The sequence below is a fragment of the Panthera onca genome, chromosome B2, assembly GCF_046562875.1.
Source record: "Panthera onca isolate mPanOnc1 chromosome B2, mPanOnc1 haplotype 2, whole genome shotgun sequence".
Classification (NCBI taxonomy): domain Eukaryota; kingdom Metazoa; phylum Chordata; class Mammalia; order Carnivora; family Felidae; genus Panthera; species Panthera onca.
In genome coordinates this window covers 23,584,748-23,600,684 of record NC_138343.1, presented here as the reverse complement: position 1 = coordinate 23,600,684, position 15,937 = coordinate 23,584,748, and the positions used below count along the sequence as shown (strand labels likewise).

General features: G+C 43.1%; 1 protein-coding gene across 6 annotated transcripts in view; it reads left to right on the top strand.

The window, feature by feature from the left end:
* CDYL (chromodomain Y like) overlaps positions 1-15,937 on the top strand; it is a 240,921-nt gene that overhangs the window by 164,534 nt on the left and 60,450 nt on the right. For 5 of the 6 annotated variants that reach the window (XM_060614905.2, XM_060614903.2, XM_078446672.1 and 2 more), the window contains one exon: positions 3,601-4,267. In XM_060614905.2, coding sequence (XP_060470888.2) covers positions 3,601-4,267 — 667 coding nt within the window. The remainder of the gene's footprint in view (positions 1-3,600; positions 4,268-15,937) is intronic. The other variant, XM_060614908.2, reaches the window with a different exon arrangement.

Here is a 15,937-nt window from a genome sequence, read left to right as displayed (position 1 = left end):
TGTAATGTTTGTTTTACATAAAATTCTTTGCACTGAAATTCTGTAACTAGAAGTGGATACTTGAGCATATACTGTGAGAAACACTGTTCATTGATAATAGTTTTCAGAAACAGTTATGTTTGCAGGGAGGGGAAGGACTCACACAGAAGGGACTGAAAATCTGAAGGAAGGTTTATTTATGTGTTTCTCTTGTGATCAAGGTTTTCCTCCCTCGCCACCATAAAAGCACTCTGGAAATTATCTTAGGCTTAATATTACAGTAAGTTTTTTTCAAATCCAGGCAATGCCTTTTTGTGGGAGACTATTTTAGCCACTCAGATTAGGAATCAGCAGGACTTTACCTTTCAAAGGGGGAAGAAGGACATCTGTCCCTGAGTGAAGAGGAGAAGGTGTCACGTACCCAGTTTAGTGTGAGATTGGTATTAGAAGACTGTGGTGGTCACTGGCCCAAACCTCCCTCTCCTGAGTCTAGTGCCCGGAGTGACGCTTCTAGACCTGCCACTTAAAAGGCATGGTTGCCGGCCCCTTGTCAGCCACACGTCTTGTCAGTTTGCAAACCATGTTCCCCCGTGAGAATTAGTAGGACTGCAAGTCTGCAACCTGAATGTCCTATGTCCTGTGGCTTTCTCACAGTCTAACATAAGGGTCAGCAAACTATGACTTGGCAGGTTAACTTGAAGAATCATTTTTACATGTATCAATGGTTGAAAAAAACCAAAAGTTTAATATTTCATGACACATGAAAATTACAAAATTCTAACTTTAGTGTCCGTAAATAGAATTGTTTTGTTTTTAATGTCTCCTCATTTACATGCTGCTTGTGGCTGTTTTTGTGCTGCGGCAGCAGAGTTCAGTGGTTGGGAGCCCATATGGTCTGTGTGGGCCTGAAGTTTGCCATCCCCCAGTCTAACGTGCCCCCTCTTACTGCCTCCCTTCAGTGTCTAAACAAAGTCCGGCCACTGAGTATACTTGAAACAGCATATTCAGCACTGCAGCCACTGGGAGGGGGGCAGGCCGGTGGGGGACTGGCAAGCACAGGCTCAATTGCGGCCCTAGAGAGGAAACACCAGGGATGCAAGGAGAGGAGGGGCAGGAGTCTCATCCTGCATCACTAGACCCCCCCCCCCCCCGCCCCTTCAGCTTTAAGGAAAAGGGGCTGCTCTGGTGTAATGGACACTTGACCCTTGAACGACATGGCTTTGAACTGCGTGCAGATTTTTCCCAATAAATACAGAACTGTAGTGTATTTTCTTGTTCTTAGGACTTTCTTAACACTCTCTTTTCTTAACTCTCTTCTTAACTTTCTTAACTCTTCTCTGGTTTATTGTAAGAATAGGGTGCAGAATGCACACACAGAGTATGTGTTAATCGGCAGTATATGTTACTGGTAAGCCTGCCAATCATCAGTAGGCTATGAGTAGTTAACTTTCTGAAGAGCCAAACATTATATGCAGATTTTTTGCTGCCTTAGAGACGGGGGGTCAGTGCCCCTAACTCCTGTGTTGTTCAAGGGTCAGCTGTACCTCATGCTTCTGGGACGGAAATTGACTTAAAGAAAATAAGTATTAAAATGTAGTTTTCTCTTAAGAGACAATCTCTTTACCCCTTGTCTTAAAAACTTTTAAGCTATTTCTGCTGTGAAATTGATTTGTGTAGAATTTTCCAGAAATGTGTCTTTTACTTATATGGAAGTACTTAAGCCTTTATACATAACTTTCGGCAAGCAAAGGAGCAGGAAGAGAATTACTTTCAAAGCTTTCCATGCTATCTTGTGGACTGTGTGGACTTACATATGCAGATGGGACATTAGTTATTAGTTAATAATCTACAGAGATGATTAGTTATCTCTGAGGAGATTTGTTAGGCATGAAATCTGCCACCTGCTGAAACAAGTCCTTTCTTTTTTAATCCTTTTTTCACAGAAGCAATAATGTGTATTTAATTTTAGGCTTTTCTGTAGTTAGGTGTTTTAATTCCCTATATCCCAGGTAGACATTGGAGAGTTCTTTGGGGGGGGGGGGGAGTTTAAGAGTAGGGGGAATGATGGGTAAGGTACTCTCCCATCCTCCAAAAGTGTCTATAGTGGTACTCCAAATTAGCCTCTGTTATTTTGGAATGTTGGAGAACTAAATATACCTTTGAGTCATCTGACCTGACCTGTAACTTTGCCAGAAATTTATTGATGTTCTTGGTAATTGATGGGCTTAGATTTTGCATCCTTAATTAAAGAGCTGCTCTATGGCTGTAGGCCTCTCCCTACAAGGTACAAAGATGCGTGCTGCCACTGGGGAAGCAGGCTGATGGTTTTTATGCTAACTAGAGAGATTACAACATATTCTCAGTGTTTCCTCAATAACATGGGAGATATTATGTCAAATATATTCATTTATGCAAGTCATAGAAGATCACCCATTTATACTTAAGAATGTTAAGGTACTGAGGCACCTGGATGGCTCAGTCACTTGAGCGTTCAGCTCAAGTCATGATACCAAGGTTGTGAAATCAAGCCCCGCAGTGAGGTCCATGCTGAGTGGAGCCTGCTTAAAATTCTCTCTAACTCCCTCTACCCCTTCCCCACTTGCTCACACATGCTGTCTTTCTAAAACAAATCAAAACAAAATTAATTAAATTAAAATAAAGAATGTTAAGGTAGTAGAATTGGTTACAATAATAATAACTGTCTTTCAAGACAGATTCATAAATTTGTGTGAATTCATAAGCTAGATATGGATGTATTGGGGTGCTGAGTGGCTTGGTCGGTTGAGCGTCCAACTCAATTTCGGCTCAGGTCATGATCCCAGGGTCATGAGATCGAGCCCCACATTGGGCTCCATGCTGAGTGTGGAGCCTGCTTAAGATTCTCTATCTCCCTCTCCCTCATTCATGCTTGTGTGCTACCAACCCCCCCCCAAAAAATAAAAAATATAAATAAAAGAAAAAAAGATATGAGATGTATTGACCATCAAATTCCAGGATTAACAGCATTTTCCTTTGAAGGTGTTAGCATAAAATTAGTTCAAACCAAAATTTGAAAGTAAATAACTGACTGTTCCAGACCGTTTTGTTACCGATAGAGCATCACATTGTCTGTTGACCTTTTTTTCAGTTTTAACCAAGTGCTTCTAATGCTGCTTCCAATGCTGACTGTGTTTCCTCAGCCCTGGGCCCTTGGTAGCTACCTGCATTTAGCACAGCCAAGCTAGTGTGTGAGTGTCTGCCATCGGTACCCTAAGGATGACCAGGCAGAAGGCTGTAGGTGACAAATCCTGTGCCAGTTGTAACTGAAAACCAACTCAGGTGGTCCAGGTTTCATGTAAAAATTTTTAAAAGAGCCCCCTTTGAATCACAGAAAAATAAGCTACCTAATGTACCTCAATATATTCTGGGCATAAAGTTTTAGCATTTTGTCTGACTCGATTTTAGCAAAACTGCTAAAATCCCAAATGTTCTGTTCCTGATTTTCAGATGGTTCGGCATGGGGAAGAGAAGGTTGTTTTCCTTATCCGTTGTGTTTTTTATTGTTTTTGATGCTTCCTTATTAACTCTGTGCTTTTTTTCAGATGTTATGTTTACACTTCTTTCTTTTCTGTTGACAAACAGGTTGAAAGGATTGTTGACAAAAGGAAAAATAAAAAAGGGAAGACAGAATATCTGGTTCGGTGGAAAGGCTATGACAGTGAGGATGACACCTGGGAACCAGAGCAGCACCTTGTGAACTGTGAGGAGTACATCCACGATTTTAACAGACGCCACACTGAAAAGCAGAAAGAAAGCACACTACCCAGAACAAACAGGACCTCTCCAAACAATGCCAGGAAACAGATCTCCAGATCCACCAACAGCAACTTTTCCAAGACCTCTCCTAAGTCACTAGTGATTGGCAAAGACCACGAGTCCAAAAACAGTCAGCTGTTTGCTGCCAGCCAGAAGTTCAGGAGAAACACAGCTCCATCTCTCTCAAACCGGAAGAATATGGACCTGGCAAAATCAGGTATAAAGATACTTGTGCCTAAGAGCCCCATTAAGAGCAGGACCGCAGTGGACGGCTTTCAGAATGAGAGCCCTGAGAAACTGGACCCCGTCGAACAGGGTCAGGAGGACACAGTAGCACCAGAAGTGGCCGCCGAAAAGCCAGTCGGAGCTTTACTGGGCCCTGGTGCAGAGCGAGCTAGAATGGGGAGCAGGCCACGAATACATCCATTAGTGCCTCAGGTGTCTGGCCCTGTGACTGCGGCCATGGCCACGGGATTAGCTGTTAACGGAAAAGGTGAGTGTCCAGGTGAGCTGCTCAGTGGGCAGCGTCCCTGTCGATGGCCACGGGCTGTTACTCAGCATGCTGGTGACTTTTTCAAGGTGTGTAGGTGCTCCTTCCATACATGCTGGTCCTGGTCCGGAGAACAGGCCGATGAAAATCTGGGGAACCTGCAGTCTGTTTCTAACAGACATGCACTGGAACTGTGAGAGGTGCCACAGCCTCTTTCCTCACTTGAAGCCTTTAGCATTTATGTTTTAAATCGGCTCTCGCTATGCGTTCAGTGTGCATCCACAAACCGTACCACCATTTAAAAGGCGTCTTGCTCTAAATCGGTTATGCTCGGTAGTTTTCCTTTATAACAAGTTTGTTTGTGAACATTTATGCATCTCAGACACTGAGTCTCATGTTCAGGGTCCGTCTGAATTTTCTGAGTGTGACCTGTATTGGGTCATGATCCTTAGATTAGAAGTCATGATCCTTATTTTGCTAACCCATCTACATAACCAGCAATTTCTTTCAGTGGAAGTACAATGTACCTTCAGGATTTGGGCTTTTGTTCTCTGTAATGGTCAACTGTTCGGATCCCACTGTCCCTTTTACAGAATAGGAGTCTGTTCAATTGGGGTGGTATTTCCTGTTTTGTTTCCACTCCTGCTCTTGGATTCTGCAGCTTAGTTGGTTGAACCATGGCCTCCCCAGCTTCTCAGATGGTGCAGGTGGGATTATCACGGACAGCTTCCATCCCCTTTGCTTCCCCCATGCCTCATCTAGCCACCCATCATTATAGAATTCTGTTACGGATTTCTCTACTGTAAGCCCCACTAGCTTTCCCTTACTTGGGGCCCTAGTCACTTCTTACCTGCCGTAGCTTTCTCACAGGTCTCCCTGCTTCCTGCCTTTTGACAGTTCCCATCCATTTTCTATAATTATTGGATGGGAGGAGCATCCCCGCCACCAGTCTGACCGTACCACCGTTGCTGTAGTTCGCAAGCGTGCTCCTGAGTCTCTGCTTGGCCCGCACTGCCCTCTCAGCTCCCTCTCTCCACGTCAGCACTCCTGCTGTCCTCTGCCAGGAGCATCATGCCTCCCCTGCTCCTCAGTCACCCCGGGACCTCCCACTACGCCTCTGATGCAGGGCCCACCTGCTTTTGTGTCCTCTGGTCTCCTATGCTGCCCGCACCCTCTGTGTAGCAGAACTGTGATCATGTCTATCTGCCTGTCTCCCCCAACTCACCCTTAGTAGAATGAAAGAAAGCGAGAGGGAAGCTTATTTCCCTCCAAAGAGAAATGCTCACCTGAGATGGCACTCTAACCATCTTGCTGTGGTGCATCAAAAAGTTTTGGCTTAGACGTTTGTGTAGCAATGAGGAAACGGAAATCCAGGGGTTCCCTTGGGGCAGTAAATTGCCATCTTGCTAGTGTCTTTCAGATAACACACTTTACCCAAATGCTGCTTTTCTTCCTTACTCCAGGAGTTTTGCCCTCGCCTGGAACTTGTATGAGCTTATTTACCGAGCTGACTTCCTGAACTGTTGGCCTTGCTCGTAGACCCAGTTTTCTTTTACATTGTTGTAAATGAAGGATCGTAGAGGTTCAGAAGCAGAAGAGACTTTATCAGCCATCTGAGTGCATGCTGCTTGTCACAGAGAGGGGAGCTGAGTCCAAGGAGATTGTGATGTTCAGAGAGAACTGAAGGCAGAGATAGAATCAGAACATGTTTCTTAATTCCTACTCCTGTGTTCTCTCCATTTCTTGCTGCCTCCACTAGACCGGGAACATAGACTTCTCTATTGATTACTCAGGGCCAAGCACTCTGCTGGGCTCTTATCTAGCAGATAAGGGCAGGGCTTGGCAACCAGCCCACTTGCCTTTTCCATATGGCCTGCAAGCTAAGAATGGTTTTTACACTTTCTAATGTTTGGGAAAATCAAGAGGAATAATATTTAATGCCATGTGAAAACATAAGAAATCAAAATTTTTGTGTCCATAAATAAAGTTTTATTGGAACACAGCCACATTTCATTCATTCACTTATGGTCTGTGGCACTTATGGTCAAGGACAGAGTTGAATCGTTATGACAGAGACTGTATGGCCTGCAAAGCTGAAAAAATTGACAGTCTGGCTCTTTACAGAAAAAGTTTGCTAAGTCTTGCTCTAGGAAGTCACAGTCCTAGGGCAGTATTTTTGGAAAGTAAAGGGATACAAAAGACTTTAGAAGATCTGTGGTTCCCCTTTATCCACAAAAGTTGTGTGTACATTCATTTTTATGGGTGATGGGGCGTGATTTTCAAAACTTTTTTGACCCTTTAAGTTTCCATGTTCTGTTTTTACCACAGTTACGCAAGCTTGGCTCCCCTCAGCAAAGCCTTCAGTTTTGTATAAAACGAGGATATTGGGTTCAGTTTAAATAAGGAGTTAGTGACTTCCTTTTTTATTACTATTCCCATGTCAAAAAATTTTTAAATGTCCATAAAGGTGGCTTTGGTTAAAACCACCACGGATATGTAAGCATAAAATCTCAAATTATTTTATCTTGTTCTGTGAAGGTAGGCAGGTTGATTGGGACGGGAGTAACACTGTATTTCCAAGGCCCTCATGACCTCCTTTCTCTCCTGACCCTGAGTCCTATATACTGTTGAGAACACTTAGACCAGAGAAAGAATAGAAGCCGCTCGGGAATGTTTTTAGAACAGTGGTAAATGACATCCCCAATGGCCATGATCTAAATCAGGCTTGAAGATTTAAAGGGAAAAGAACCATCTCCTCCTCCCTCCACAGCCTACTGTGGGAGTGTCCTTTCTGAGCGAAGCATGATGGCAAAAAGCAAGTGGTGTCCTAGACAGCATGGCCACCTACAGACAGGTGCTCGGGTGGATGAGTGCCTCTGCTTCTCTTCACCCTTCTCCTTTGCAGAAAGATGCTTTTGTTCCCTCCTCTGGCGAGTAGGCTCCAAGAAGGGATCTGGTTTTGCCAGGGCTGAATCCTCCCGTGTCCTGAGCAGTGCCTGTTCGTAGCACATGCTGCCGGTGTTTGTCAGGGAACGAGTCCAGTAGAAGGGGTACTCATGGAAGACAAAGATGGTATAGTGAGTTCTTGGCAGCCCTGTCGCCAGATCACACTAGATGTGAGGGAAGAAATGCTATTGAAATGACAGGGTACAGAGGCCAGAAGCACAGAAACGTCCCAGAAAACCTCTTACTCGCCCTTGGGGCGTTTCTTTCCTGAGAGAGCAGTACTGAAGCCGCATCAGCTTGCTGGTCTACACTCATAATCTCTTAAAGTCGTTGTTTGTTTTTACTTTCCACATTAATTTTAGAGCTACATGAGAAAACTGATTTGTTTTTTTAAAACTAATTGAAGCAGATACTCATGGAGTCACTGGGGAATGAATCATCTCTTATTCAAAACATTAATCATGTGTGTATGAGGGATATTTTTTGCCACCAAACACAACAGATATTTAAATATCTGTTAACCAAAAGAGTAAATGTTTCTGGAGAATTTTAACACACACGATTACTTTTACAGAATAACCATATGTATATGTGGCTTGTAACTGTTTTAAGTGTGAAACAGGTTTAAAAGATGACTATATTGCTTCACTCAGAAATATGAAAAAATCTTAAATTTAGGTGATGTGGCTGCCTTCTTTCTACTCTTTGTTAATGATAGTATTTTCTTGGTCTTTTAATTGCCTAACGAATTAATCCTACGAAAGAAGCAATTGCTTTTATAAACTGGATTATTGTTACTTTGTTCTTTTGTGAATTCAAATGTATAACTGATCATCATTGTACATTTGAGAAAATACTGTTAGCACACATTTTAAAAAATGAGGTCTAAACCTGATCAGTGTAATTGCTTAGAAGTTGATGGATATGAAGTCAGAGCCAACAGATTCAGGAGGAAAGCGGGGAAGTACCTTAACATGCCTCAAGTCTTTTATTCTGTGAGCATTTCTATTGAAGGAGGCTCCCAGGAGCAGTTGTTTAGGAAAATATGGCTTCTTCTGAGGAGCTGGAGTGTAAGTTCCTCTCAATAAGAATATGAAGCCTGATGATCTATCTCCCTTCTCTGTTATTATCAGGGAAGATGTTGTACCAAATCAATAGCTCCACCCTTGGAAGAGGCCCCCGGTCCCCCAGGGCCATTTGCAATTTCTGTGCCGAGATTGGAATTTAAGTCAGAGAAAGGGAAGAAATCAGGAGACCGGTGGCAGAAAACCGCTCAGCAGGGCCTCAATAGGACATGTCTACTCCGAAAGCAAAGGCTAAACATTAAAAATGTGCAACCATTTGCGATCAACATAGAGCCAAGGCCTTTCAATGAACGGGTACTTTCGTTTGCCAGTTGTCTGGTGAGTCAGGCCCTTTCCATGGGTCCATGGAAAGGGCCTGACTTTGGAGATCGGTTGATTGATCAGAGTTCGGTTTTGTGTGAAGTACATCCAGACACATCATCTACTATTGCCAATTTGGATTTCATTGAAATGGGGCAGACACTTTGGGACTTACAAATCTGAGTGCACAGTCCTGGAATTTTTTCATTTTCTCCCATTTTCTCACACCTAATTTGACCGCTGTTTTCACATAGAGCCTTTCCAGGACGTTAGACATAGACATCAGCTCACCTTTTGTAATCCTGTCTCCTATCTTACGTAAAAATGAATTGAATATGCCAAGTTCACCTGGACTAAGAAGTTTCAGGGATCAACCCAGCCAGCTCTGGACCAGCACACATCCCAGCAAGAGCAGCCGAGACCCACCTGCCCAGCGTCTGTGCTGCTGGGGAGACTTCCCCTCCCCCTGCACTTGCAGGGTTTTATGGTATGTTCAAGGACAGTTAGGACTTGGGGCAAGGGTGACCCAGCAAACCTACTTCAGAGTCCTTGTGACTGTTTAGTGTTTGCTCTTCATTTCCACTTTCTTATGTTTTCCTATACCAGTGATTCTCAAAGTGTGGTGCCCAGCATCTGGGTGACCTGTTAGAAATGCTCATCCCTGCGCCCCCGCCACACCTCCCGAACTAGAATCTCGGCTGGGTCCAGCAGTCTGTTTCCCGAGCCCTCCAGGTGGCTTTGGTGCTTGCCAAAGTTCCACAACTACCTTCCCTGTACCGTGCTTTCTTTTAAGTTTGGTTTTTATGGAGGAAGATGGGAAATAAATAAAAATACACAACTAATTTCTTCTGTTTATATTTTAGATTCTTTATAGTTAGATTCCTGTTCTCTCGTGAGGCTGCTTATTAGCCTTATATATCTTGATTTGAAATTGTCTTTAGACTTTTGTTACTCTTTCAATAAATATTTCTAATTAGAAATTTTAAATGACAGAAAAACATTATAAAATAATTAAAATGTTTCAAAGAAAAAAAGAAAAGTAGAAAGCCCCACCTCCTGCTCCTACTCTCCAGAGATAACTGCTGTTAACAGTTTTTTCCTTCCAGAAATTATATAAACATGCACATCTTTTAAATACATCAATGGGCTCATACCTGACATATGGCTCTACAACTTAGGGTTTTATTTTTAATTTTGATACATTTAGATATATTTTCATATCTGTGCAAATAGCCCTTCTTCATTCTTCTAAATTGATTTGTGGCTATTTATTGTGTGACGATATCATACATACCTCCTAGTGGTGATTCAGTGTCTGTATTACTCAGCAGGGGGCACTTTGGCATTTGGGCCTGGACACTTACTGGATTAGCATCCCAGGGCCTGCCCTTAATAAGGATCCTAGTAAAGGCCTCAGGCATCGTGACAGAGCACTGTGTCTGTTATTTCCATCTGCCTGCGCAGGGCCCTGTGTCTGGGTGCATCCACGAAGTGAGAACCTTAGCGGTAGACATTGGGCGTGTTTTCCACATAAATGAATACATTTCATTGACACTGCAACAGCAGAAATGTTAATGCACCTCCTGCCTTAAACCTGAGTCATACATAGATATTATGAATTCTTACACAAGTTGTTAGAAGTACGTTGAGCAAAAGAGGACAGTTTACCATTACCTCCTCCCCTCAGAATACCATTTACTTCAGAGGGAACATTAATAGTTTGACATGTGTCATTTCAGACCTTCTCCATATTCACATCCTTTGGTATGGAATCCTATAAGTTCTGGTATTTGCCTCTTTCATTTAACATCATGTTGTGGAGAGCTCTCTATTTTAAGACTCTGACTCTACCTCACTTGCTTTGAAGTTTTAAACTTGATTGTTTTGTCTTTTTTTTTATATGATTTCAAATTTATGGAAAAGTTGCAAAACCAGTAAAGAAGAACCCATACACTTCATCCACATTCACCAGTTGTTTTCAGTTTGCCTCACTGACTTTCTCCCTCCCCTGGGTGTGAGTGGATGTTTATACACTCACATATCTGTATGTGCATATACATTTTTTCCTGAGCCATTTGCATGTTAGCTGGAGACTCACTGTTGTAAACACTAGTAAAGTACAAGACTGTAATTAAAGATTTTGCTAGATGTTGCCAAATTGCTCTCTAAACAAGCTATAAAGATTGTGAGTGCCTATTTACCTATTGTTCTTAATCAGCTTTTCAATATCTGACAGATATTTAAGGTAGAAAACTGTTATCTCATGGTTTTCATTTTAAAGCATGAAAATTCTGATTTCACAGGTTGTAATTGTTTGTACTTACTTTTCTGTTAATTCCCTTTACATTTTCTCTTGCCTATTGAAGTGGGGGGAGGTGCACAGTTCCAACTTTTCAAAACGTGAAGACTTTGTGAATGTGTGTGTCATCTCTGCCAGGGACCACATTAATCTCCACGTGTTTGAGCTGGAGAGTTCACACTTCTAATGGGAGCATTTCAGAAGAGGTCACTGACTTTTGGTTCCCCCAGCACCCACTCAAGGACTGAGAACTTCCATGCCAGGGGTTAGGATGAATAGTGCCATCTGGTCTCTGCCTTAAGATACTTACAAAAGTTTAATAAGAAAACTTCAAATTAATTCCCATTAATTTTATCGTTCCTGCTCAGTTTCTAATATACCAAAGTGTATTTTATTAACTTAGAGTTTTACAATTTAAATGAAATCTGGATCCCTTAGGTCATATGTCAGAAAAGAATCTGACTCCAGTTCCTGCAATCCTGCTCCTCCTCCTGAACTTTGTAACTGACTGGCACAAGGACAGAATAAAAAAGTCACCCAATTCAAGTGAAATTCCTATTTTTGAAAATACTTGTTCTTGTTGATACTTGTTAAAAGAGGATTGAACACCTGATACAAATCCCGCTTGTCTTCTGTATTCCCATTTTTATTGCTGTTGTCTTTAGCAGGGTACTAGCCTTCTGGAATATTCCTCTAATGACATCCTGTATTGTAGGGGCAAGAGCAGCTATGGATACACAGTGTACTGGCTGTCTGGTCTTCTTTCCAAACATGCTGTTCTGTTGCCTTTGCTCTGTCTTCTATGTCCCTCTAACATTATTCTCCCTCTTTCAGAGAATGCTTATTTTATAGATGAGCCTGGTTGTGAAAGAAAAAGGAATTTGGTAAAAAACAAAATCACTCAGCAAGTTGGTGGGACAGAAGGTCCATATTATAACCCACTCCTGACTTCAGTTCTTCTGTGTCACAGTGGCAAAAGGGATTTTTTTATAAGCCTAATTCACCCTGTTGCCAGAACTACATCACAGGACTTGTTCTCTGTCAAGTGAAGCTGAACTCAAATTGGCTTAAACAGGCAAACAAAAATGCCATATATTGGCTCAGGTGAGCAAGTCCCAGGCACAGCTGGACCCATTGCCTGAATGGATCCATGCCCTCTCCCCCTGTGGGCTCTCTTGGCTGCATTCATGCAAACCCTCCCCACAGGGAAGGCACATGCCATCCACAGTTCTAGCTGGCATCCTAACCCTCTCAGCAAACCAGGCAGAAAATTCTTCTCTTTCCCGAAGTTCCAGGAGAGATCAGCTTCATCCACACTCTGGTTGCCCAAGGGAAACCCAGGGCTATTAACAGTAAGGGTGAAAGTAGAGACTGAGCTTTTGACAATCACAACACAATTAAGATTACTGAGTACCCTTAAAATATAACAGCGCTTCCCTAGGTTACAGAATATCATGGCTGTTAAATATTGAATAGTAAATGAATAGTGATCATTTCAGTCCATGTTGTAGCTTTTGGGCAGTCCTCTCAAACTGAACATGGTGTCGTCTCCCAATACACCTAGGTGTTGCTTACAAGAATGAACTGTGTTTGCCTTTTCATTTTCTATTTTTGTGTGTAACTGTGTGCTCTTCTTCCTTTGTAGTTGTTAGGGCCCTGTGTTTGGGGGCACTAGGCACTGTGTGTATGTCCTCCTAATTTGGTAGGTCACCGTTTACAAGGCATATTTCTTAATTACAAATGAGGAAAGGCTGTGTTTGTCAGTTTATTAGGGGCCTCTTGAAAGAAGACACTAAGGAGTCCTATTCCCCAAGGTGCTTTTGCTTTGGGTGAAGTCTTATCTCAAGTGGCTTGGACACCTACCAAGGCTGGGTAGAGGAGAGCTGATTCCTCAGAGGAATCTCTGAGAAAGTAAAATCTGGCAGAAGAAATCCAGAGAAAGATCCAGAACAGAAAGACAAACTCAATAAAACTTCAGATAGTAGAATGGGAAAGCACTGTAGCAAACATTTTAATCTCCTTTAAAATTTCCTACATTGTCTACTCCCATTGTTTACATACAATAGGTGCTTAATTAACATTTATATGGGAGTGAATGAGTTGTTTGAGCAATTTTTTTCACTTCTACTTTCATCAGTAGCGTCTGTCTTCTAAAAAGGATTTGTGTGAAGAGGAAACAAGGTCTGTGAGGGTGGTTGGGAGAAACTGCCAAGGAATTAAGGGCCAAGGCAAGTTTTGAGCTTGCTTGCAAATAGAGAATGATATGTGATTCTTGGAGCTGGGAAAACCGAAGAAAACATCTGTAGGTTAATGGTGCAGAACATCTTTTAAAACTACCAGTGAATAATTTTGCTCTATATAACAATATCCAGGAGGCGACTTTACGCCCAATAAGTAGAGCCCCGCACCCAAATTTATTCACTTCTGGGGCTCAGTGTCACTAGAATGAGCTTCAGACCAGTGGAGCCTTTCCGGTGCCTTAGGTTCTTGGTCATTTTGAGATGCAAACAAGCTCGCTGTGTGATTCTGTGCAATTCTTCATTGTCCTTCCCAAGCTACAGCCTCTGAGGAAGCCCTACAGCCTTTTCCTGTCCTTTTTCCTAGTAAAACTGCCTTCTGCCCCCTTGTCCATTGCCCCCAACTTAGTAGCACACCTGCAGCATTTCATAGCTCTGTCTTTGTCAAGTTCTCAACCTCCTCAAAGAGGATTTCCCATTCACCTCCCTGAAACCAGAAGCCTGCCCTGCTCGCTGGTCCTCTGCCTTCCCTTGTGGCCTCAGGAGCAGAGAGAGCTCATCCCCAGTGCTGCCAGGCTTGGGGAGGGGGGGCCGGTCATCCTCCTCCAGACTCCGATGAAGAAGATTCTGTGCTGAGGCCTGTGTTTTCTGACTCCTTCTCCTTCCTCCTCACTGATTCACCAGCCTCTTGGGCCTATGTCAGCATTCCCCAGAGACCCAGGCTTCAGGGTCACAGCCCTTCCTTCTCACCCCAGCATGGCCATCACCCCCAGAGGACCAGGCTCCACATGAAAGCCTCCTCACTCATCATAGTCACGGCTGCCATTTACCGAATTTTCACAGTGTGGTGGGTTCACTCCACCCATGTGTTACTAGGACTGTTAAGTCATGTCCGTTTTATGGGGAATGCCAGGCAGAAAGAAGTGAAGGGACTAGAATTCATGAACACCTTTTCTTCAGGGCTATGCTTGTTTCCACCCTGATTCTCATTTTCCTTTTAGGTCACGCTTCTGGAGCATCTCATCCATGATTGCTTGCTCTTTTCCTTTCCCAGCCACCCCCAGCGTGGCTCCTGCTCTGTGAACAGGTGTTCTTAGCCTCTGGGCCACAGCCACCTCCACTTACTGGATCTGGTGCTTGTCTTCATCAGAACAGGCCACTCCCAGCCACATTTTTTTTTAAGTTTATTTATTTATTTTGAAAGAGCAAACGGGGAGCAGCAGAGAGAGAGGAAGAGAGAGAATCCCAAACAGGCTCTGTACTGTCAGCGCAGAGCCCAACGCAGGGCTGGAGCTCATGAACGGTGAGATCACAACCTGAGCCAAAATCGAGAGTTGGATGCTTAACCCACTAAGCCAGCCAGGCACCCCAGTCCCAGCCACAGTTAATACGATCACCACGTCTTTGTTTTGTTTTCATTTTAATTGTGGCAACAAACACACAAACCTTAAGGTTACAGTCTTAAATGTTTTTTAAATGTGTAGACCCGGAACGCTAAGTGTATTCACATTGCTGTGCTGCAGAGCTCTAGAACGTTTTCACTTACTAGGCTGAAACTCTGTACCCTGTAAACACTAATGCTCCCTCACCTATTCCCCCATAGCCCTTGGCAAACACCATTTTACTTTCTACTTTTGTGATTCTGACTACTTTAGATACCTCATATGAGTGGGAATCGTACAATGTTTGTCCTTTTTGATTGGCTTATTTCACTTAACATAATGCCCTGGGGCTTCATCCATGTTGCAGCCTATTACGGGATTTTCTTTATGTGTTCACCTATCCGCAGACATTTGGGTTGCTGCTACCTCTTGGCTATTGTGAATAATGCTGCAGCTTATAAATATCTCTTCAGGATCCTGCTTTGAATTATTTTGGATAAATACACACAAGTGGGATTGCTGAATCATATGGTAATTCTATTTTTGATTTTGAGGAGCCTCCATACTGCTGCACCATTTTGCTCTCCTACCAACACTTGACCTCCTCAACCCAACACTTCTTGCTTCATCTTTGTTTTTAAAATACCTGTTTCTGGAGCACTACTGTTTTTGTTCCCCTTTTACCTTTCTGGCTGTTTCTTTTCAATTACCTTTGTGGCTGTTCTTCTCCCAGCCTTTACGTGGCACAGCCCCTAAGACCACCTGCCATGCCACCCATATGCAGAAGGATATTTGTCTGATGCACCAGGCCATCAGGAGAGTGCTGACAGAGCAGCAGCTGGGGCCGGAGGCCATCCTTCAGGGATTGCAGCTGCGCTGGGCCATCCCCTGCTGCCTGGGCACTTGGAGTCCTTCTTCCAAATCAGTCAAGGTCAGCAGGCTGCCCCGTTCCCCTGCCCTGCTCTACTTGCACATGTCCTTTTAAGCAGAGTCAACACGCTCCTCTTATATTTTTTTTATTTTTGTTTAATCTCTACCCCATCATGGGGCTAAAACTCATGACCCCAAGATCAAGGCACCTGCTCTACTCACTGAGCCAGCCAGGTGCTCCAACACGCTCCTGTTTACAGCTATGTCCCCAGCATACAGGGAGCTTCCTGAGAATAAGAATCAAGACTTTCATCCCAGGGTTTCTGTTCCCTGCCTCATGATAGGTGGCCGCCAGAAGTGGGAAGTGGATAAAAGGCTTTTCCTCCTTTGTGGCTCATCCTAACATGTCTCTTCATAATTACTGTTTCATTGATATTATTGAATTTCAAAGTTACCATCTTAATTATGTAATAAAATTAATACAATATTGTTTTATCAGGGCAAAATCTAGTAAAGAGTTCATTCAACTTCACCAGACAAATGCAATGATAAAA